At 38.2% G+C, this 24,055-nt stretch overlaps 1 protein-coding gene across 1 annotated transcript; it reads right to left on the bottom strand.

The window, feature by feature from the left end:
* Positions 1 to 688: 688 nt before the first annotated feature.
* Positions 689 to 18,882, bottom strand: HABP2 (hyaluronan binding protein 2). The gene is made up of 12 exons (XM_056850454.1): positions 18,723 to 18,882; positions 16,410 to 16,520; positions 13,243 to 13,359; positions 11,958 to 12,077; positions 11,535 to 11,706; positions 9,825 to 9,936; positions 8,472 to 8,722; positions 7,548 to 7,550; positions 7,348 to 7,490; positions 5,822 to 5,956; positions 2,209 to 2,354; positions 689 to 856 (listed from the first exon to the last, which is right to left on the bottom strand). The coding sequence occupies exons 1-12, from the start codon at positions 18,880 to 18,882 to the stop codon at positions 689 to 691; spliced, it is 1,638 nt and encodes a 545-aa protein (XP_056706432.1).
* Between the last annotated feature and the right edge of the window lie 5,173 nt (positions 18,883 to 24,055).

Here is a 24,055-nt window from a genome sequence, read left to right as displayed (position 1 = left end):
GAGATGGGATTCCTTCCTTCCCACAGGTTTCGTGGGCCCCCACTTGTATATTCTAAGTTGGCCAAATCTAAGGATATGTAAATACATAGTTTGAGCCATGAACAGACAAGACAGATCTTTCCACAAATCTGAAAAACACCCCAGGTTTACATAAAAATCTGAAATCTAAAAACAAAAAATACATTGGGGATTTTAAAAATCCCAAAATAATTAAATTAGCACCTGTAGCTTTAAGAAATAGAAGCTCTCAATGGCTGTTGCTAGGTAACCACAGCATTCTAAACTGTAGGATACAGTTTTTAAACTGTAGGATACAGTTTTGCTAGGTAGAGGTTGCTGGGGGGAGGGAAAGTTCAACATAAAGGGGCAGATAAAGGTCGAATATCTGTTCTGTGGGAAGGAGAAGGAAGCAGGAAAAGAGGAGGGGCTATGGGGGCTTTCAGAGAATGGAGAGGGGAAATAGTGGGGGAGGGGATATGAGATGCCCCCCCCACAAATACTTGTGTGTTCCCTGCTTGTACATTTGTAATTACCCACTGCAGTTAGAAATCCACATTTCTTAACAATCTTTTTACAAAATATATTCTTAATAATACAAAATATATAGTAACATCTTCATAATTTATCATTATGGATCAATGTTTTTGCTTTACCTTTCTTTAGTTCCTGATGATATTTCTTAATTGTGCTAAATAGACTCGTGTTGAATTTTTCTCCTAATCCAACTGAGAAATCTTGTCACACGGGTATAAACACCTGGTTTATTTTTTAATCCACATTGGTCTCCCCAGCTCACAATTCCATAGATATAATAAGAGCCATTTTTAACACAGGTTAAAGGACCACCTGAATCTCCCTATTAAGAGATAGAAATAATAATTCCAAACCAAAAATATTAGCCAATATCAAATGTTATGCCACAGTCAGAAGAATGAGAATTTCCCAGCATTTTTGTACAAACATAGGCCAAGAAAGGGCAAGTTTTACAGTGCAATCTTATATAATAATAATAATAATTTATTGCAGTCAAACAGTAAATATAATATTGCATTGCTATGCTACAAATCCAAAATCTCGAACCTTACATTTAAAAAAATGGTAACAAGACAAATAAAAACAGATAAAATACTATTTGCAGTATAAAACTTGGAGCAGAGTTTCCATACTTATTAAATTTCCTTATCCTTTCCATCGACCCTTTTCTTGCTCCAGGCTTTTATCACACCAGGACAAAACTTGGCCACTTGTTTTGGGATCGTAGGGTTTTCGTCAATTAATAATTTATCCAGCCATACCTGCTCTGGACTTTCTGCGAGTTTAACTATTATAGGATGGACAAACTTGACCCTCAGACCACTATAATTTGGGCCAATCTTATATCTATAGCTGCTCCATTGTAAATCCGTTGATCTCAATTAAATTAAACTGGAATAACTGCATCAGATTGCATAATTAGTGTGGAGTAGTAGTAGTGTAGTACAGTTACTATCTAGCTGCAAATTAATCACGAAGGAGACTTGAAGGCAGCCTTTCTGATAGCTTTTTCACTTCACAATATTATTTAATCATTAGCCGCACAATATTATTTATTAGCAGAATGGCCATCATTATGATGGGGAGGTGTGTTTGTGGAGAGAACACCTATGTGTTAAAGGAGTTATTTGGAAGGCAGTATGTCTCCACGTGTACTAAAATACTGGGGACCTGTTCTCCCCTGGACAAACTGCTCAGAGATGCAGAACAGAACCCCGTAGCTTTCCCAGTATTATTCATTTTAAAGCTTAGGACATTAGGGATATGCTCCCCTTCTGGAGATATCCTAGGAAAGAGAAATAAAGAGGCAAATAAATACAAAGGCTCTGTGTAATAGCATGGCAATGCACAAAGAACAAAATGGGGTGGGGAGGCAGAAAGGAGAGGTATGGATCATATGAACAAGATGTGTTGGGAGAAACCTTGTCACACTCCCAGGTTTTTGTGGCTTATACCAATTGAACTTCTCCCATAGGCTTGTCTGTCACCAGAAGAGCTGCTGTTGCTTTGAAGGACATTCCTCTCACATCATGTTGAAAGGAAGGAGGTTGTTGTAATATATCTGATACAAGAAGCAGATACATATGTAGTACCCTGCCAGACATTACTCTGCATAGCCTATTTACATTTTTTAAAAAGAGAAATTAGTGTTCAAATACCGAAAAAGCAACAGACCTGACAAGTATCAGCTCTTGTTCTCTGAAGATTTCCTGCACAAAGCATGCTTTCATCCAGTCTGTTCTTATATGCGCTTGGCGCATTACACTGCGTCTGGGAAATCAGCTTTACTCTGGCATCTAACAGCTGATGAGATTCCTCACCTGCAGGACGAATGCCAGGAAAATAAAGAAACTCTTGCTTTCCATCTTTCTGTAGCTACATCTTTGTGGGTTTTTCTTTTTTTAACTGGATCACAGAATATTGTTGGGGCCTACCATATGATTGTCTATTGGGAAGTAAAAATTATATGCTGAATTCAATAAGAATTTTGTGAGGATAGAGGATTAGAAATGACCAAGGCACACAAAAGTTATCATTTTTAAAAAGGCTTTGGGACCTCAATTTATATGCTGTTACATGAGTTATTTCTCTTCCTGCCGTTTTGACTTTGAAAATCCACAGTTTATTAGATTTGCAGTGATTAATCTAGGAAGATTCAACTCTTGTAGACTTTTCAAGGGCAGTAGTGATTCAAAGCTGAACTGTCTTGTTCAAATCCTGACATTTATTGCGTCTACTTTTGGTCATTGCATCAATATATTTGAAGAATCTTATACGCTGGATAATCAATGATATTTTGACTTTCTTTGGGACCCATTTTAACCTGCTTGTGGTAGGCTTACAAGGTACCCTTTAATAACATATTGGTCATTGTCATGCTTTTAAGCACCTAAGATGTTTTCTTGTTGTAAGCAGCAAGTACTGCAAAAGGGTTTGGAGCTACTCAAACTACATTCCACAACACAGTGTCATTCAGAAGTCTGAACGCAATGCTTATACACATTCAATTAACATTTTCAATTAGGAATCAAAATTTAATTTTGGATTCTTGAAAGACCCCTACATTGCCCAGATCCTCTGCTATCAAATGCTAGCAGTACAATCCGAAACAGAATCACACCATTTATATATTTATTATTTATTTCATTTATATCACTCTTTTCTCCCCAATGATGACCCAAAGTGGCTTACATAATTCTCCTCCATTTTATCTTCACAACAGCCCTATGAAGTAGGTTAGGCTCAGAATCCATTACTGATCCAAAGTCACCCAGCAAGCTTCCATTGCAAAATGGGAATTTGAACCTGTTTCTCCCAGGCCCTAGGCCAACATTCTAACCATTGCACCACAGTGGCTCTCACTGGGCTTAGAAGGGTACTGCTCTGTTTCATATTGCACTGCAGATGTGGTACAATCAGTTTGTTGGGTCTTGCTTAGAGAAACAAAGGTTGGGGAAGGGCTGTGGCTCAGTGGTAGAACATCTGCTTGGCATGCAGAAGGACCCAGGGTCAATCCCTGGCATCTCCGGTTAAAGGGACTAGGCAAGTAGGTGATGTGAAAGACCTCTGCCTGACACCCTGGAGAGCTACTGCTGGTCAGAGTAGTTAATACTGACTTTGATGGACCAAGGGTCTGATTCAGTATAAGGCAACTTCATGTGCGTTCAGTTCTTGATCGGCTGCAAAACTTTCTGTATGAATAACTAACTCTTTGCCTAAACAAACCCAAAAGTATTGTAGAAAGGCTAAAGAGCTGCCCTGAGTTTCCTGAAGTACAAATGAAATGGGGGGAAATCTGAGCATTCCTACTGTGACATCAGAGCAGGTCAGCCAGTCAGATAACAATCATACACTGGGAACTATGAATGTGTTATTTTAGAAAGGTAGCTGTGCCATGGAAGAATAAGAGTTATTAAAACATACCATCAGCACATAACCTACCATATCTGCATACCCGATGCTTCTTACTTTCAATATTAATTATATCAAAAGATGTATATACTTCATATTGGATTATATTGCTCATAAAACATCAGAGTACTTTTGGGAACATGACTGACATATTGTCCACCTGCTATTTTACAGCAACTCATTAAATGAAAAGTGAGAAAATGCATTTTTCAGAAAGCTCTCATTATCTGATTTTTAAGCACAAGAATCATTTCTTCCTTCCGAGGAACTCACAGTATGTCAGAGAGGTTTAGCTGAACTTGAATAGATTTGGCAGTTCAGTTTCAATAAGCATCGAAAAATCCAGATGCTGCTTATCAAAAACTTATCCAAACCAATAGGCTGGAAAATACTGTCACAGTTCCTGGGTTCCTTTCCTCGTTATGGCTCAGAATCTGTAAATGGAGCACAATCTCATTCACTCTGTTTTGATTCTTTGAATAAAGTCAAGACGATGAGTGACATATGACCAAAATGGAGAGGAGCAAATGGCAGACATGCTTGGCCTAAATATGTTTTTCATTGTACACTTAAGCAGCTTCAGTTTTCAGCCAAGTTCTTTTTTTTCTTTCCCAAAGTTACATTGTCAAATGCCTGGCATTGGTTATAAATGCATAATCTGCAGTGTAACTCCAATGATTGACTTGTTCTGCAGAGATGATGTGTAGTGGTCAGTAAAACGTGGATATATTATCTGACCAACCGTAGCAATATCATCTCACTTCAGACACTGTCTCTATTCATGCCATCTACAATCTTATATATTTGGAGAATAGCCAGCCGCTTGATTTAAATTAAGGAAAACTTAAAAGGATGTCTACATCCTATTAGAAACAGGAGCTCCATAAGGTATGAGACTTCCAACTTTCTAGGAGCTATCCCTGCATAGCACCTTGTGACAACACTCAAAAAAGTCTCTTATAGTAAGTGAAGGTGAATGCAGATGTAATGTAGAAATCACAGTGGATTTTTCACCCATCAGCCATTTACACAGCAGAGGAACATATCTGCAAATTCATTAAATTCTTCTTCAGCCAGTAAATCAAAGACTAAATAAAGCTGTAATAATGCTTCCAGTTCTCATAATCTCCAGGAGAATGATGAACAGGCAGCTTCACATATGTTCAATGAAGCACATGGCTACACTCAATTATAGCTTCATGGAGTCTTTTGAATAAAATTGCTGTACAAATTAACACTGGTGGGGATGTGTGTCAGTTGTCTCTACCACTCTATTAAAGTTACATCTGTTTTCACCCTGACATTGAACATTTAGGGATTTTTAAAGTTATCTCTTTCATCCTTGTTTAAAAATATTCACAATACTTTTTGTTGTGATAAATATACTCTGAGGTAATTTTGTACACTGGCATCATGAGGCCTGATATTAACCATGCCAGAGAGAGTTACCAAAGGCAAGCGTTGGTTCTACTAAAGCTATTGTTCTCATGTCATCTATATACCATATATATATAATAATGCTTCCAGTATATATGTAAACCAGCTCTAACTATATATATGTATATATATACCAGCTCTAACTATTGAGCACACATTTAAACCATATTCACTAAACAAAAACAAGACAGCTAACTGCTTATTTTGGTGATGTGACATTAAAAACTAACATTTTGATTGGGTTTCAATTACTTTAGGGCCGATAGAATTTTGCAAGATATGGAATGAGATACTACTTGGATATAGGTACTGCAATATGGGCCTGGAAGGTGGCTCTTATTACCTTGGCTCAACAACAGAGCATTCTCAGCAAAGGGTTAACTGGATGTGGGTATGCGTGAGAGTTATGTTAACTATAGTCCATTACTTTATTCCTCACCTGTTTCAGTAAGCCCCCAACCTGAGATATAACATTCTGTGCCATCAGGAAATACAGAATCTGGCAAACAGACTGGTTTGACGTATTTTGTTTCCACTGCACAGTGGCCATCAACTGCCTTCAACTTCAGCAGAGCTGTATGGAAGAACAGAAGACAATATTGTGGGATACAGTTGATTACGTGTTATTACTTGAATACATCTATTTGTGGGAAATGTAGTCTTCTCTAAGTTGACTTTAACTTCGCAGTTATTTTTTTACTTCCCTTTAATAACACATCGTCGAAACTGGAAACGTCTGTGATTCTATCCGTTATATTTTTATTCTTCCTCCAATGAACTCCCAGCAGCATACGTGGTTCTCTCTTCTGTTTTATCCTCACAACAACCTTGTGTGCTAGTTAGGCTAAAAGATGGTGACTGGTCTATGGTCACCCAACGAACTTCATGGCTCAGGTCTCCACAGGTTTAGTCTGATGCTATAGCCACTACATCACACTGGCTTTCCTGCTTTTTTCTTCCCACTTGACTTTTAAAAAACGAAAGACAGGCTGAAATTGGGAATTAAGACTGTTGAAGGACAGGGGAGCTTAACTCTTTCCCTCTATGCAATTTCTCCACTCAAAGCTAATTACAGCTGCTTTTCTCCCAGAAGAGAAAATGATGTGGAGTCATTGTGGAAGGGATGGAGGGCTGAACAGAGATGCAGCAAGCCTGTTCTGCACATATCATACAGTTGCTTCCAATACCAGCATCCCACTGATGTTTTGCACTTTTGGGGAGGGGGGGGAAGTGGGTGGAAAAACATCACAGAACAGCCTGTTTCATGTTATTGTTTTCCCTAAGGCTATATAAGAGGGCTATTTCTAATAATTTGACTTATTCTGTGCAGAAACCAATTTGAAATTTTTTGTCTCCCACAAAGCAAGCTAACTAACCAGCAACGGGATACATTCAGGATAATTATAAAGAGCATAATTATAATCTTAATCTCTGCATCGATGTTCCATTCACAATAGGATATAAACATATGCAGGCTTCTCATACCCTCAACAGGTCCATTTTTCTGAACTTGCTATGCAATAAATAAATATGTATAAGTATCTGAAAAATTCAATAGGTTGTATCCAAAGATGCTCTTGTCCAACGGTGTAGTGTCAGTGGAGAAGTGAGGTATTTTTGACAGCTATCCCTTTATAATGCTATCTCCAGCTGATTTCCCCATTCTGTTTGTGAGGGTCCCTTGACTCCCAGGAGCAGAACTGGGGGATCTCAAGGTTGTAGTGAGAAGAAAGAAGTCCTGTTCCAAAAGCATTGTTCTAGTGCTGGTACTTTGTATCTAATCCAATCTATTTTCTAGCATTTCTAATAGATGAGGACTTCACCACCTTCCAGGATTGTACATTCTACTGCCCAACATATTTGTCCTTTCAGCCTGTGATGTTGTTCAGCTAATGCCCACTGTTTGCTTCTTCTGTCCTCAGACAGCATTAATATTTGTAAGCAACACATATCATACAAACTTGCCAATATCATTGTATGGGACATGCTCCCTTTCTTGATAGTGTCCATGTATAATTATTTTTTCTACATCAAACTTCTGCTCATGATGCTCATTCCTAGTGAGATCTTGGTCCCCTAGGGACACTTGGAGGTTATATATGTTTGTCCTATGAAGGAAAAAAACCCAGAGTCAGGATAAAAGAGCTTCAAGAGAATTCAAAGACCTTCTAGTTCAACCTCTGTACACAGATCTCCACGACACCATGGAAAATATCTCTAATATATTAACCTATGAGAATTAAACAACATTGAAAAAACAAAGCCACTTTCATTCTACAGACTTTGGAAACATTCTGCTAAAAGGAAGTGATTAAATAATCATCCCCCTATTCCTAGACATATGATCCTACACCACAGGGTCAATCTTGTGCAAAGTGCCAAGGTAAATGGAGCCTGGTGTGTGTGTGTGTGTGTCTCTCTCTCTCTCTCTCTCTCTCTCTCTCTCTCTCTCTCTCAGCAAGTTTGGGCACACAATTTGAATTTGGGATGCTTTGACTAGCCAATACAATCAAAGCCACATGGAACCATTTTTAATACTAAAGTGACAGCAGAACTAGTACTTAACTGCATTGCAGCGGAACCAGGACAGAATGAGGCAAAAGTGGTGCACTGGATACAAGGCCAAAAGAAGATTCCAGCTGGATCAGAGCAGTGATCCAGTACCCTGTTTCTCACATTGGTCAGGCAGATGTCCTGGAAGGCCCACCAGCAAAGCCACAGAGGTCAAACTTTTCATCTCTTGAAAGCCGGCAACAACTGGCATTCAGAGGTTTACTGCCTCTGAATGGCGATTCCATTTAGCAACCGAGGGACCTTTAAACAAGTGGCCATCACTAACCTGGGGCACTGAGTTCCACATGTTAAGAGCACATTGCATGAAGGAGTACTTTCTTTTGCCTCACGTGAATCCACTGTTCATTCACTTTATTAAATGCTCCCGAGTTTTAGTATTTGGGGAGAGGAAATTCTCTTTTGTTTTCTCTGCACCACAATTAGTCTGATTCTCTGCTGTCTGTGTGTTAGCTAATTTCCTAACAGTAATGTAGCAGCTCAACACCAAATCAGTAAAACACGGTAGGCATCCTTACACAATGCAGTGAGCAGCAGTAAGAACCCAGCATGGTTCAATCAGGACTCCTCCACAGTAGTGCCCCTTGGGCATGGAAGAGCCCATTGAAAACTTCCTCTGAAGAGAGGCTTGCCATGGATGCTTGCCAGGAGTAGTCTTGGTTCCACCATAGATCCTTTTGAGTGATCTCATTGTCTCTGGTTGTCCACAGGCATTGGGTCTGTTACCCACTCTAGGCCTCATGATAAAGCTGGGTGTAGTCCCAAAGGGCTCTGTTATAATATAAAGGATATGGCAACCTTTTAGAAATACTGCATGATTGGTGACATTTTCTCTCAGTCTCCACTTGCAAAGACAAGTCATTCTATTTTACATCATTACAGCCAGGATATGCCTAAAGTTACTTGCTTATGCTTGTTTGTGGGAGCCAGTGGGGTGTAGTGGTTAAGAAGGGTGGTTTGGAGTGGACTCTGATCTGGGGAACCGGGTTTGATTCCCCACTCCTCCACATGAATGGCAGAGGCTAATCTGGGGAACTGTATTTGTTTTCCCATTCTTCCACATGAAGCCAGCTGGGTGGCCTTGGGCTAGTCACACTCTTTCAGCCCCACCTACCTCACAGGGTGTCTGTTGTGGGGAGGGGAAAGGAAGGTGATTGTAAACCAGTTTGATTCTTTCTTAAGTGGGAGAGAAGGCTGGCATATAAAAACCAACTCTTCTTCTTGGGTTCTTTTGTTTGGTTTTGTTGTGTTCATTTTAGAAGATATTAATTTCAGTGTTTTGGCTTTCATGCCTGTCACTTTGAATGTGGACACATTTCCTCCCATTCTACTAGGATGAAATTTTTAGAGACTGTACCCCTTTCCCAAGGAATTCTCCAGACCAAATTTCAGACAGGATAAAGCACCCCCATTTTGGACTAGCATGGCAATCCAAGGTATAGCCACACACATACACACCACTTTCAACTCTGAAATGGCTATTCACAGAAATGCAACTTTTCAGCATCAAAGATGTTTTTCACAGTGCATCAGTAATGTATAATTCCTAATAGGCTCAGGTGGAATATTATTCCTTCCTTCTGCGAATGGTTTGTTTTGCGATGTAGTGTTTCATATTTCATTCATTCTGGGTCTCTTGACAGTAGACATCCCAGAACCTGTTATTTGTTTGGCATACTTCTTAGCAATCTACAAATAGCAGTTCCTATAATAACACAAAACTCTTGGGCAGAGCTTCAAGAACACTGTTAAAAAATCATGCAAGAGTCACTATAATTTTGTGGGCTGTGTTGTAGTGGCAGATAGATGGCAGGCAATTCACAAAGTCTGCCAATCTGCTACACCTTTCAACTTGAATTAATATGTTCCACATTATTATCCACTCTACCTGTTGCTGAGCAGGGGGAGACATCACAGAAATCCCATTTCACCTTGTTATCCACGTTGACAAAGCACCAGGGCTTTTCATCACCATCTGGATTCCTGAAGGAGGGATATTTTGATAGTCACCAGTCAGAAGTGAGCAAATTACTAAATGAGCAGCAGAAAGATAGCAGAACTGAAAAAGGTTCACACGATATACAAATACGATCTTCACTAATGTTGTGTGTCTTCTTTTCATGGTATTGAATACCACTATTTTTACAAAGCACTGTTTGTAAACATTTCCTCTGCATGTGTAGCTAATATAATATAATATAATATAATATAATATAATATAATATAATATAATATAATATAATATAATATAATATAATATAATATAATATAATATAATATAATATAATATGTTTGGTTCCAGTGAGGGGGTTGTTTATTATGTATTTACAGTTATTATTAGTCATAACATTTTTATTGCTGATGATGATCACTCACTACTTAAACCTTGTACAACCAAAGAGACCTAAGGCCAAACTAGATAAGATGGGGATATCCATACATATTCACATAGGAGTGGGAGGTGTCAATTTTATTTTTATTTTTTTTACAGAAAATGAAATACACAGGTGAGGGGAGCTAAACCCTGCCACTCCTCTTTCTGGCATTCCATTGTTTGAAGCATTTTTATCCTAGTATGGCTCTCTCACCTAGAGTGATTCAAGAAGAAGAAGAGCTGGTTTTTATATGCCGACTTTCTCCACCATTTAAGGAAGAATCAAACCGGCTTACAATCACCTTCCCTCCCCCACCCCACAACAGACACCCTGTGAGATAGGTGGGTCTGGGAGAGTGTGACCCAGCTGGCTTCATGTATAGGAGTGGGGAAACAAATCCAGTTCACCGGATTAGCCTCTGCTGCTCATGTACAGTAGTGGGGAATCAAACCCGGATCTTCAGATCAGAGTCCACCACTCCAAACCACTGCTCTTAACCCCTACACCACGCTGGAAAAAATATGTAAAGTAACAGAGGGTGACAACAACAATAATATAAGATAAAGCTATCTTAATGTATTGTTCATTGTTTATATTTATATCCCGCCCTCCCCCAGTCTAGCACAGCTCAGAGTGGCTAACAAAATATATAATAACAATTATTAAAACTATTAAAACCACAATCCAGTAAGTGTTCTGAATAATGCAGCTCAATATAATTCATAAGGAGTGGGAACAGGCAGAGTTAAGCTCCCCTCATTTGACTTCTTGGTTTTCTCCAAACAATACACTGTGCACTCCTCTGCACTTTAGACAGCAAACTTGCCAGTACGCATACATTGGTTATGCCTGGTTTGACTTTCAATTGATCACTAATATTTCATGAATTGTGTTAGCTTTACTAGTTCAAGGAATTAACATGCATCTTTCACAGGTGAGACACCAACAAACATCGACTTTGGAATCCTTCTTTTAACGTGTATGAAAGTTTCACTTAACTAAGCCAATGACTGTTCATTCACGCTGGCAGTATTTAAACAGTGCTATTAACTTCCGAGTAGTTATTCCCATAAGTGGCAGCAGAAAATAATTCAGTCCATTTGGTACTGAGTTAGTTGCCACAGGGATTCTTCTTCTTCTCCAGCATCGTTATTCATAGAAGGTTTGGGGAAGGAGAACATTCTGAATGCATGAACAGAAGTTTACCTGCAGAGGTTATGGTCACCAAGGTCATAGTAGTCAGCATGTTCCATAAATGCATTGTAGCTGCTCTCCAACAGAAGGTGAGATGTCCAGTGAAGACAAGTCTTCTTCAGCACTGTTTGACTAACATTTCCTCTGTATGTGTGGCCATTTTCTGTAAAACAGTCTTCCGGTTCTACAAAAGGAATGCCATTATATGCCCCATGGCTGTTTTTGCGTTTGAGTTAAGAGTTCTGCACTGTGGGCTTGATTAGGATTGGGCCCTTCAGCATTTTAAAAACGCTTTAAAATGGTGATAGCAAATCTGTTGGCAGCCACAAGTTCTCCAGCATGTTTCATTTAGTTCAGAGTATACTATCAGATCTGGAATCCCTTCCTTCCCATATGTTAATTTGTCCACCACTTAAAGATAGAGCATTTGCTTACCAATCTCACAATATGTTCCTCTGAATGGCTCAGGACAGTTGCATGTGAACTTGGATCTTATTCGGTGTTTCACACAGGTGCCTCCATTTTTGCAAGGGTTTGGTCTACAAACAGATTTTGCTGCCAGTGTTCAGACAACAAAACAAATCAGGCTTTTAAATGAGATTAATAGCTTTCAAGAGTAATGCATGCAGGCACACAGTTGGCAGTACTCTTCTAAACAGAAATGGTGACTAGGGCTTTCCCCCAGGTAATTTTTGGGTTCAGATTTAATAAACCAGGAAAATTTCAAAAATCTGAAAAGCTGAATATAAAAGATTTGGCTATTTGAATAATGTGAAAATTTTCAGATTCATTAAACCTGAGAAATATGTGGCTCACACCTGGGCGCTGGGTTCTGTGGAGCCAAGGGTTCAGTCCTATGCTGCTAAGGGGTTCAGAAGGCAGGACCTGGCATGCAGTGCGGATCTGATCCCCCGGGGTTCAGATCAGGGCTTCTTGCCAGCCCTGACCTCCTTGAGGAGGTGGGAGCCGGCAGGCAACGCAGCTCTGATCTGCCTGGGGTTGAGATCGGCACTACTTGCTGGCTCCTCCTTGAGAAGTTGGGAGCTGGCAAGCAGCACGAATATGATCCCCCTGGGGCCTCTGCGAGGTCCGTGGTCTTTACAGAGGCTAGGCACTGGTGATCTGACCAGCAGGTAAGTAAGGGGGGAGGAAGGGGGGGAATGATGGTGGGGAAGGAAGCAGGGAGGGAGGGGAGGGAAGGGAAATGGTGGTGGGGCCAAAGCGGCCCCGAATAATGCTGAAAAAATTCAGCATTGTTCAGAATCCACTTTTTCATCTTCCTTTTTTTGGGGGGCCTCTATTTTCTAACTGGTAACCCCCCCCTGAAATATACCGAAAAGGTATTTTTCAAGTTTTCCCCCCATTCAGGTTTAGCCGAATGCATACCCCTAATGGAAAATATGGTATAGTAGCACATTCAGTTTTGGAGGAAACCCATGAAGCTAATAAGCCTTGAGAAAGACACTGTCTCTCTGTCTATAGGGTCATTGTAAACATAAAATAACTCAATATCAACCAACCTAAGCATCTTGGAGGAAGGACAGGGTGCAGTGTTAGAAGCAAGTAATTTTGTCCACGTTTAAAGGTTATATTTAATGGAGGATGTCAATAACTAAAAAAACATCTATGAAGGATTTGGTTCACTTTTCGAGTAGTCATGTAGAATAGAAGCATTAGTTCAGTGATGTTGGTTAGCAAACATTATCTCCATAGTACTTACCTCTGTCACATAATGGTAGCTGATAGGGATATCTGCAACTGCATCGATAATAAGGTGGTATTAGGCTTATAAGACAGTCTCCTCTATTGCAGTTGTTTCTTTGACATGTGTTTTCCACTGTGGTAGGTACAGGTAAAACGGACAAGTACGTTATCTCTTCCCTTTGCTGCAATTTCATCACCACTATACTAAGGGATGCCACTTACTTGCCTCCAGTGGGAGAGGTCCTTCAGTTCGTCCTTGCTGTCAGCTGTTGCTCAAAGGAATAGCAGTAACAGGAGCATTCATGAGCAGCAAATGAGCCACAGGAGGAAACAGGGAGGTAGAAAAGGCATCACGTGATATTATTTCTGGCCAAAAACCTGGAAGTGGCATGACCAATGTGGTGATGCTCTAGGAACCTGCTGGATCTCTATGATAAAAACCATAGATTGATAGGGTTTCAAGAGCATCGCTGCAATCTGGTGATGTCATTTCCATTTTTTAAATCATAAATTATATGGCAGCATTGTGTGATGCCATTTCCATATTTTCTCCTGACCAGACCCTCCTGCCTTGGCAACCATAACTATACCATTATATCTAATTCTGGACCTGGCCCTAGAGTGGGGATCAAAAACCCACACAATACAGCCCGGAACAGTTGGGAAAGGGGAGACCTGAGGAAAGCCTCAACTGTTCAGAAAACTCTGAAATCTTTAAAAAAAATACATTGGGATTTTTTATTTTTGCCCTCAAGTAACAGTTGGCTTATTCTGATCCCATTGGGTTTTCAGGGCAAGAGATGTTTGGAAGTAGTTTTGCTTTAGTTTGGAGTGATTCAGAGGGAACTGGCTTCATTTAAAAGTCCTTCCAATTGAAGTAGTTTGCCATTGCCTGCTAGTTACAGACTAATACGACTACCTGTCGTGATCTAAGACAATAGCAGACAGCACAGCAGAGGCGGGGAGGAGGAGAAGGCGGGGAGGCCAGCCAGATGGAAACTGTTGCTGTCCTCAACCATATGCATGGCCGAACAGCTCAGTTTACAGGCCTTGCGGGACTGTTTCAAATGCTGCAGGGCCCGACCCTCACTGGGCATATCTTTCCATCAGGCTGGGGGCAGAGCTGAGAAGGCCCTGGCCCTGGTCGAGGACAGCCGGAATTTTTTCGAGGACATATCACTACTTCCATAGCTCACACCATGCCATTACCTGATAGTACCCTACAACCATTAATACATTTACAGTGACTTTAATAGATGCAGAAAGTCAGAAGAAATCGCTTATGATTCCACTGTCAGTATCATATTTTCATTAGACTTGTTCATGGGAGTTTGGTTCATTAATTTTGATTTTGTTAATAATTACAAAGGAGACTGTTTTGTTATTGACTTGTTTCATATGGTTTTATTTTGTTATTGTTTCTTTCATTATTGTCGTTTCATTTTCATAATGCCATTTCATTATTATTTTCCATTCAATGGAAGACCTCCCCCCTCTTCTTGGATGTGTACCTTCATGATTTCCATCCAAATTGGACAAAACTCAGGGTGACTGACATTGTAGCACTTCCCTAGGACATCCATACCCCCAAATTTCAGACATGTAGTATAAAGTTGTCCCCCTTTTTGAGGCAATGAAAGGCATCTCTATTTAATATTCAAGTCTACGGGATAATTGCTAGGAAAAAGTCAAAACACATAGTAACACGTACAGCAGTGCACAGTGATCAGTAGCATGAGAACAAGGCAGACTGTCAAAGCAAGGGCATTTGTTAGCACAAGGAGGACAAGGCATCTGGACAGGCAGGCAGCAGCAGGGAGACCTTGAGGTAGATTTGCCTGGGAGGGTAAGGTTTGGAAAGCTGAAGGCAAGCAAGTGAGCACAGACTGCAAGGAAAAAATTGGCTCAGCAGAGCAGGCTTTGGGAGGAGAAGGCAAAGTCCCACTCCTTCAGGACTGGAATATCTCACATAGGTATATAATTGCAGTTGAGCAAGACAAGACTACAAGACTAATTGTAGAGAGACAAGAGTATAGTAACAAAAGAAATGGAACAAAACGTAAGAAACACATGGGGGTGTTCGTTGTATGTTTATGTTTGTTACACTAATTACAAAACATCCAATTTCTGTAATTATTGTAATCAATAATGAAAAAATAATCAATGAAATGCTCAACTCTGATTTTCATAGATTGCTCTAGTGTGGAGCTAATACTTCACCCAGGCAATAATGTTTTCTATTCCAGGGCTCTGTCATTCAAATTAAGGTTTTATAGTTGGAACCCACCACCATATGCAGCATGATTGGTATGCTGTGGGGACATTGTGGATGTGTTATAATGACATGTCCTTGGCATCACCAATATAAGTTTTGAAAACTTCTGGGAAAAGTCTATGGAAAACTTTGTGAAAACTTGGGTTTTTAGTTATTGGAATCATTTCCGTGTGCTATGAAACATCATCTCTCATTAGGTGCCGCTTCTCTGTGCTGTTTCATCTCTTGGAAGAGATCAATTCTTTTCATGAAATCACTGATTTCATAAGGGGGATGAGTTGTAGTTCAAGTCTTTCTGGCAAGATGATAGATCATATCGATTTTCTATTAGAATGTTCACTCATCTTTGAGGATGCTTATGTACTTTTAAATTATCTGCCTGTCTCTTGGAGACTAACCAATGGTCAACGAACATGGACCCTCAGTGCCTTTACTATGATAGAGATGCTGACAGAGCATTGAATTAGATGTATTACATTGGAATAAAGCAAAGTTTATGTATCTGTCCATATCCGAGTACTACATGGTTTGATCATGATAGGTAGTGATTTTTTTAAAGGTTAAAAAGCTTGACGCAAAAAATACATGTAACATCTCAAATATATGAGATGTCAGCACTGCAGATTTCTTTTATTTTAAAATACTTTTATAAACCATGCAAACTTATGAATGTCATAAATACTATAGATATAATCTTGAAGTTCATTTCAAAACTGCTGACATAGCAATAAATATTTGAGCAGATTGAATGTACATTTTGCAATCTCCAAGCTAACAATAGTTTGTTTAAATTGCAAACAATTATGCACTTGCGACTAAGCACTTAGCAAATTACTTTGATTAAAAGATGAATGTAAAAGTGAGTATGTTTTATGTAACAACAACAATAATATGAAAATAGCACTCACCATGTTCACACTTGGACCCTGTATAAGGTTTGACACAACGGCATGTATAGCTATTTCTGTTCCTCTCACAAATCCCATTATTCTGGCATGGTTTGGCTTGGCATGGATTTACTGTCAATGAAATAAAACAAAGTTTCATTTACTATTAGGCTTCTGCATATGAAAGGCTAAGGTTTTGTCATGGCAGTCATGTAAACCATTACCGATCAATTATTTTATAGTCTCTTTCCCCACTCCACTGAGGATTATTCTCTCGATAGCTTTACACATGCAGAACAGCTGTTCCATTTCCTCATATCTAAATTTGCTGTTTGCATGTGTCAACCAGTGTAGGCTATCACTGTGTGCAGTCAAATGAGGGCAACAGTGTGGATCACCAAGTAGCTCACTTCTTCCTCTGTTCAGTTACATATGGCCAACTGCCTCTGTATCCAGATGTCAATGTAAGGGGACTGAATTCACTTTGGAAAGGCTTTCACTCCAAAATGAATAATCCTGCTTTGGAGCTGCATTGGAAAAACTTTTAAATGAAGCCAGTTCCCTCTGAATCACTCCAAACTAAAGCAAAACCATCTGAAGCTACTTCAAATGGTTGGCTGCTTCATTTGGCTCTTTGGCTGTCTAATTGCCTCAAGCCTTTCCTTTCATATCAGGGAAATGGTTTCCAAGCAGTTAAGGAGAGCTTGAGCACCAGACAATATGATCCACAAGTCTGATAACAATAAGTTATATGGCAGCTGAATTAAGGTACTTCCTTTGCTTTCTCAGTGTGATTCTAAGTAGAGACTTATAAAAGTATGAAAAATACATAGGTTTCTGGATATTTTCCCAGTAAATATTTGTAGGAGTTTTGGTTTGTTCATTAAATCAATAAATTATTTCCCATTTAATTGTTCCTAATTAACACATACAAGCCTGGATTAGTTTCATTTTGACTCAGCATTTAAACTCCAACATCCTGTAGTATTACATATTCACATTCAATAGAGATTTTCCTGGGAATGTCTGAATTTTTGCAAGAACTAACCAAAATAATTATAAACTCAAACCTCAAATACTGTTTGCACGGATAACTCCAGAACCTTCGTGAAATTTTGCAGGGTTTTTGCCAACAGTGTCTCTAAGTTCTATATAAATGTCATGCAAATTAGTCACAAAAACATCTAGCAGAACGAGCAGAAGTCTTTTAAAATTATCAGATCCAATAAACCTTTTTGATGAATTTCAGCAGGCATTGTTCACTCATGGACGGTTCCCATACCTGAAAATTTCATCTGATTCTAAAAGAATTTTTTTTCTAAAAAATGCAATGAATTAAAATTTGTTCTTTAAAATCAGTGGGAAATATTTTTAATTATCAACATTGAAATGAAATAGTTACCCAAATCAGACCCAAAATCAAGCAAACTATTGAGACGAGCTAAGAAAATGAATCAAGCTGCTGAATGAAACAAAATAATTTTTGCATATCCTACTGAATATGTATCCCTGTAGAATTAAAGTATAAGGTGGTTTAATGCAGTGTTAACTATATGACTACACTACATATTGTCTGAAAAATATTTAAACATATAGAAAGTATTTCTTCCATTTTTAAACTGTACAGATATTTAATGACAAATCCACACACTATATAAGCATAGTAAATGGAAATGGATCATGGGAAAACTATGTATTTGATCATATGAAGCTGCCTAATATTGACTTGATTCAGACATAACTCTGGCCATGTGTCTGTCTAACCAGGTAGCATACAAAGCCAGATCCCAGCAAACAAGCCAAGATGTCTGTGTTTGCATGTCACATGAAACCATAGTTAAGAGTAATTATGGCTAAACAACCAACATCAAACCGTACTTTTCAGATTCTGGTATGATGGAGCCTAAGTAACCATAGTTAATGGAGTGGCCCATGTTTGGATTATCCTACAATAGTTAGGTTAAGTAAACTATGGTTTTGTATAATGCCTGAATTGTACTACTGAGTCAGAGCATGGGTCCATTTACTTTGATTTTCTTGAATCAAGGTAGACTGTAATTCCTGTAATGGTAGTAAAATATTCTTATCCTCAATATATCAATTTCAATGAGAGATGGGACGCTTAAACATAATTTATATTGAAAATAATAACAATGGTCTCAATTTGTTTTGTAAACAGGTGGTGGTCACACTGTTTGAAATACAATAATCTATCCAAGTAAATAGAATTTTTGCAAATAACCAAGAAGACAAAGTAAGATGTGAAGCTTTGTTGGATCTATTTTTTTTCATTTGAAATTGCCTGTTTCCCCTTAAGAAAGTGTGACGCAGTACCATTGTAGCTGAAGTATTCAAGGAACCAGTCAGGATCTCTAGCAGACACACCATGCCTGGTGTTTGTGGGTTTTGTTGTTGTATATTCAGTGCTGTACTCATAATAGTAGTCATCTGTTGAATCTGTCAGGGAAGAGTGGGAATAGACATAGACATGCATAACAATAATGTCTCTTATACAATATGTTCTTATTCTCTAGATGGGTCAGTGTTCTGATGGATTTGAATGTTGGACAAATAGCAGCACTATTTATATAAGAGGAAATCATCAATTTGGAAATGCTGGCAGTTTGAATAGTTCAGATGGTTTATTTATGTAGAACTTGCCATTCTATCCTTTCTTGAGATCTCAGACTGGACCATCAACATTTCCTTAGTTCATTTTACTTTCACAATAATTTGGGGGATATAGACTAGAATTAACAATAATTACCTGGCCAAGATCACCCAACAAGTTTCAAGTTTCATGGCTGAGCAGATCTCTTCTAAACCTAACACTCTAGTTATTGAGCACACTTATTCCCTTATAATTGAAGCACTACCCAGTTGCACCCAGTAGAAAGCAATAGAACTCCAAACCAAATCGCATATTATTTTTGGACATGATAAAGTCACCACAAGATGATGCCAGTTTTCTATTATGCTTATTTCATTTGAATTACATAGTGTTTATCCTGTCTGGTGAATTCTTAACTAGGTCTCAAGTATGAATTGGAAATAGCAGTTCATCACATAAGGGTTTGTTCAAATGAATCATTTGCCATCCAAAATTTGTGTAGTGACTTTATCATGTAAATAATTTAACAACGGGATCTCGGTCTTATGTTTCTGCAAACATGGTTATGAGAACACTCATGTTTATCAGAAGTTCGTATAATATTTATAAATTTTAGTCAACATGACATTTCAACCATGAATGTGATATTTTGCAATGTCTGTTTTCAAATTAATCTTAATCTCAATCTAAATATACAGTATCCAGCTATATTTTACTATGCCTAGTATATCACTGAAGAACAAAGTCCCATTTTAGAGCATAGTCCATATTCCACTGCAAGCACTCTATTGATCTTAATAGTTTAAGACTGCATTTCAATGTTTTGTGCTAATGACTGACATTTAGCTGTATTATTCAGAACATTTACTTTAAGATACTTTTATTATTGTTACCCTCACCATTCAGACTACTAACATATGACCATGAGGCAATTGCAACTTTGCTTGTGGTCTTCAGGCAAAAGAAAAAGCCTCATTAGGGAGCTATAGAATGCTTCAGGGCCCCAATCCCATTCAGGACAATGCTGAAACCACACTAATGGAATAATACTTCTACTTAGATAAAGGATAAAGTACAGATAATTATTCTAGTCCTAGTAGCAGTATAAGAGAAGGGACACATTCACGAACAAAGGGAACAAGTGGGAGATTCTCCTTAGCTTTGATCATGGTGCCACATTTCCAATGCACAGGCACAGATCTTTGTTCATAGCCATGGCTCTCAGGATACCCATTGACAAATAGCTTTCAGAACAGCAAAGTGAAGATGGGACGGCAGTTCTTTCCATAGACTTTTCACAGAAGTAGTTGATTAAGACGGGTCATCCGCTCTTTCCGGCAGGTGTCACTGCAGTTTGTTGGAACCACTGGTGAGTTTCAAAGAGCAGGTATGGTAATGAGGAGAGTGAAAATGCATACAGGGACACTTTTAAAAGCTCTCCCCTAGGGCTGGACCGATGGCCTGGTGGATAACGCTTCGCCTTGAACTGATTATCAACGACATTATCTTAGTTTTCTCAACTCATTCATTCTGTTGCAGCCTTTATCTTTATTCTTCCTTTGCTTCTGATGAAAAAAAATACTTTTTTTTGTACAATGGATGCTTTATATTTCATATTAAAATAGAACTTTCTTTTTTTCTGCGCGCCAACCCTGGTTTCTTGACGGGAAAAAAAGTTTCACCTCATTTATCGTTATGTCAAGTCAAGACTTCTTTTTCTTCGCTCATTATTTCATAAGAGTCGAGTCTTTGCAATATGAAAGTGCTGCAGGAGTGCACGCCGGGCTGAGGAATAAGGATCTCATTCCAAGATAAGGCCATTGTCTTCGCTGAGAAAATAAAGTTTAATGTGGTACAATAGAAAAGGGAAAAACAAAGAGAACGTTTGCCTGGAGTTCAGACTTCAAGCTGACATTGCGTAGGAGGATTTTGCAGAAGTTAGATTTTCTTCTGTTTATTTATTAAACTTTGTCTAAGAAAAGGTATCTCTGGCTCCCCATGTCCTTTTAAGGTCTGCTTGTCATCCCAATGCTCTCCTCTATAGATGAAACAAACAGGGCCTTTTCCTTCAGTGAACAATAGTTCCATTTTTGGATGTTTTGAGAACACCTTTTAGTTTGTAGTTTTTCCCCCTTGAGGACTTCTCCTTGGTTTGTTTTGTCTCACCTGCCTTTATTAGTTCCTAATGAAACAGTGGATGACATCATGTGAACTGACCACATGATAGTACCAGCCATTAGGAACTTACATATCTGTATGTTTCTCACAGTTGTTGGGCTTTCTTTGTTCATATTGTTTGAGCATTTCTTTTTGGATCATTTCTCATTTTTGTCCAGTAATTGGGGGTGAGAATTCTATCCATAGAGCTTTCAGAATCAAAGAGGCCTTTTTATTAAGTGAGCTATTTTTGACATGAACAAATTGCTATGACTAATCAGTCAAGATCTACATCTATACACATGCATAATTAAACATATTCAGGTTTCGTTCATATAAAGGATAGATAACATGGACATGGGGGACAAATGTTAGAAATTATTAGTATGAATAGCTGAGTGAATAAATAGTGAGTATATAAAGCATTAAGAATCTGAAGTATAATATCAGCACTATCTGTCTTAAACTATATTTCTTCTTTTTACACCAAGGCTAACAGAAAACTCCAACATAGTGCAAACCAGTGTTTCTACAATCCAATTCCTCTTGCATTCTCTATTGGATGTCTCATCCTGTTGATTGCATTGACTTACTCTGTGTCATTCTCCTTGAGTCCCAGTGAGAAAGGCAGACTATAAATATTGCAAATAAATTAATAGATACATAAATTCAAGAGTCCTGATTTGTTTGTCTCAAAGGGTTTCCCCCTACCCCCAGGAAAATGACTTTATCGAAAACCACATTTGAAATTTTGTGAGCATCATTATGCTTGATGTGTGTGTGTGTGTGTGTGTGTGTGTGTGTGTGTATATATATATATATATATATATATATATATATATATATATATATATATGCTGTTCTGTTATTTGATCCTGTTTTAATTTGCCAGCTGCCTTGGGCAGGTTCTCTGGAAAGGCGGCATCTAAACTTTCTAAATAAACAAATAGATCAGAGTTAAATCATAATGTCAGTTGGGATTATCATTGCCATAGTCTCTTTTCCCACTACTTTGGATTGTTTTATTTGGCTTTTATTATGGTTTGTTATGTTATACATTGCCATGGGCACATGGGTAAAAAGGAAAGGTTATTTTAATGAACAACAAAATGTCAGTACACACTTGATGTTATTAAAAATTGATCAAGAATTTAGTATTTATGTATCCTTTATTTTTGACCCCATTCCTATAAATTGCAACATATGGACTCACATTAAAAGGATTAACCAAAGGGTAAATAGATTCCACATTACTTCATGTTTGAATTGTATGTTTCTTTCTTATTTTTAAAAATGAATTATTTAGCAACCAAGCAAGAAAGTATCACTAAGAAAGAAAAATAATCTCTACAGTTGAGAAGAATATTTTTAAATGTGGTGCTTCAATGATCTTCTTGTATTTTAATGAATTTCTATACAAAATTATTACAACCATTTACACATTGGCTTACCATTTGGGTGCCACTTAAAATTATTCTACATGGTGGCTGCCTCTATGCCATGATATATTAATGTGTACAACATGCCAACCACATGATTTCTTCTGGGACTTTATCAGTTGCATGGGCAAGCTGACTTCTAAATACATCTAATTCATTTACTAATGAATTATGAGTGACACTGAGCTGAGTGAATAGTACAGCATACATGCATAACGTGATCTGAGGAAACTTTGGCCTAACAGTGCGGCTACCCAAATCCAAAGATGGGCTCTATTGAGTATTTCCTCTCAGAGAGACGCTCTAACCACATGAACACTTTTTCTTCAACACGGTGGCCTTACTACTTCCATTTAATCAGGACATCTTTCTGTACTTCACTTTTCAGAAATATCCTCAAGAATGTCCCAGTGCAGTGCACTGCACTGTATAATATCAAATCTCTCAGTTTCCTTATGAATTTTGTCACCAAGCTGGCAACTGATTCTGAATTACAGTCGGCATTTTATCACAAAATAGTTTCTGTAACAATGTATTCAAAGGTGAAATCAGTCTCCATTCCAGCTTTCCAGCTCCATGGCCGTGCGACTGAAGAAATCTCTTAATCCTGCTCTATTTCTTTGATACTCCTGTTTATTGGTTTCTAAGCACTAGCTAACCTCATTTTCCTCACTTAAGAAATGTTTTTGTTCAGTTCTTTAAATTATTCATAGCAAGTCATAGATTTAGTAAAGTAAAAACAACTTTTAAAAAATCTAAGTGTAATTAATGCGCAAAGTCTGAAACATGGGCTTATTTTAACATATTGTAGAATCAGATCCTTCACTCTGCAAATGCTGAAAACCCTTAACATATTTAAGGATGCTGTGATCCGACATTTGTCTCTGAAATATGACAATTACCCAAAATTTAATGAGACATTCTACATGTACATTTTCAAACAGTAACTTTTTCTGTGTAGTACAAAAAAAGACCCTTCCCATAAGTGATAGGTAGACTGACTTACAAGTTTAACATCAACTTTTAGATTTATTTATTTATAAAATTTATATCCCTCCTTTCTGCCCTCTCAGGTCTGGTAAGGTGGCTTACAGAAAAAAACATGTATTATAAAAATAGATCATAACAACAATTAAGACCAAACTAAAGTACATATTTAAAACCATAGAAAAACAAAGAAAACCTATGGCAGGAGGAAGAAATCACTGAGGGAATGCCAGATGAAACAATGAAGTGTTCACCTACTGGTGGAAAACAGTGACAGAAGGGGACCAATGAATATCCCTGGGGACAGAGTTCTATAGTTTTAGTGCTACATAAAGGAATTTCTTCTCATTAAAGGTATCCCATCTCATTAATAAATTGTGTTCTAAATATTTCAAGTACAATATAATTGCCTTTCCTTATAACAGTATATGGTCTTTCCAAACACTTAGCTTTAACTGGGCACATTGTCAAAA

This window comes from Euleptes europaea, chromosome 5, assembly GCF_029931775.1.
Source record: "Euleptes europaea isolate rEulEur1 chromosome 5, rEulEur1.hap1, whole genome shotgun sequence".
NCBI lineage: Eukaryota > Metazoa > Chordata > Lepidosauria > Squamata > Sphaerodactylidae > Euleptes > Euleptes europaea.
This window is presented reverse-complemented; position numbering and strand designations above follow the sequence as displayed.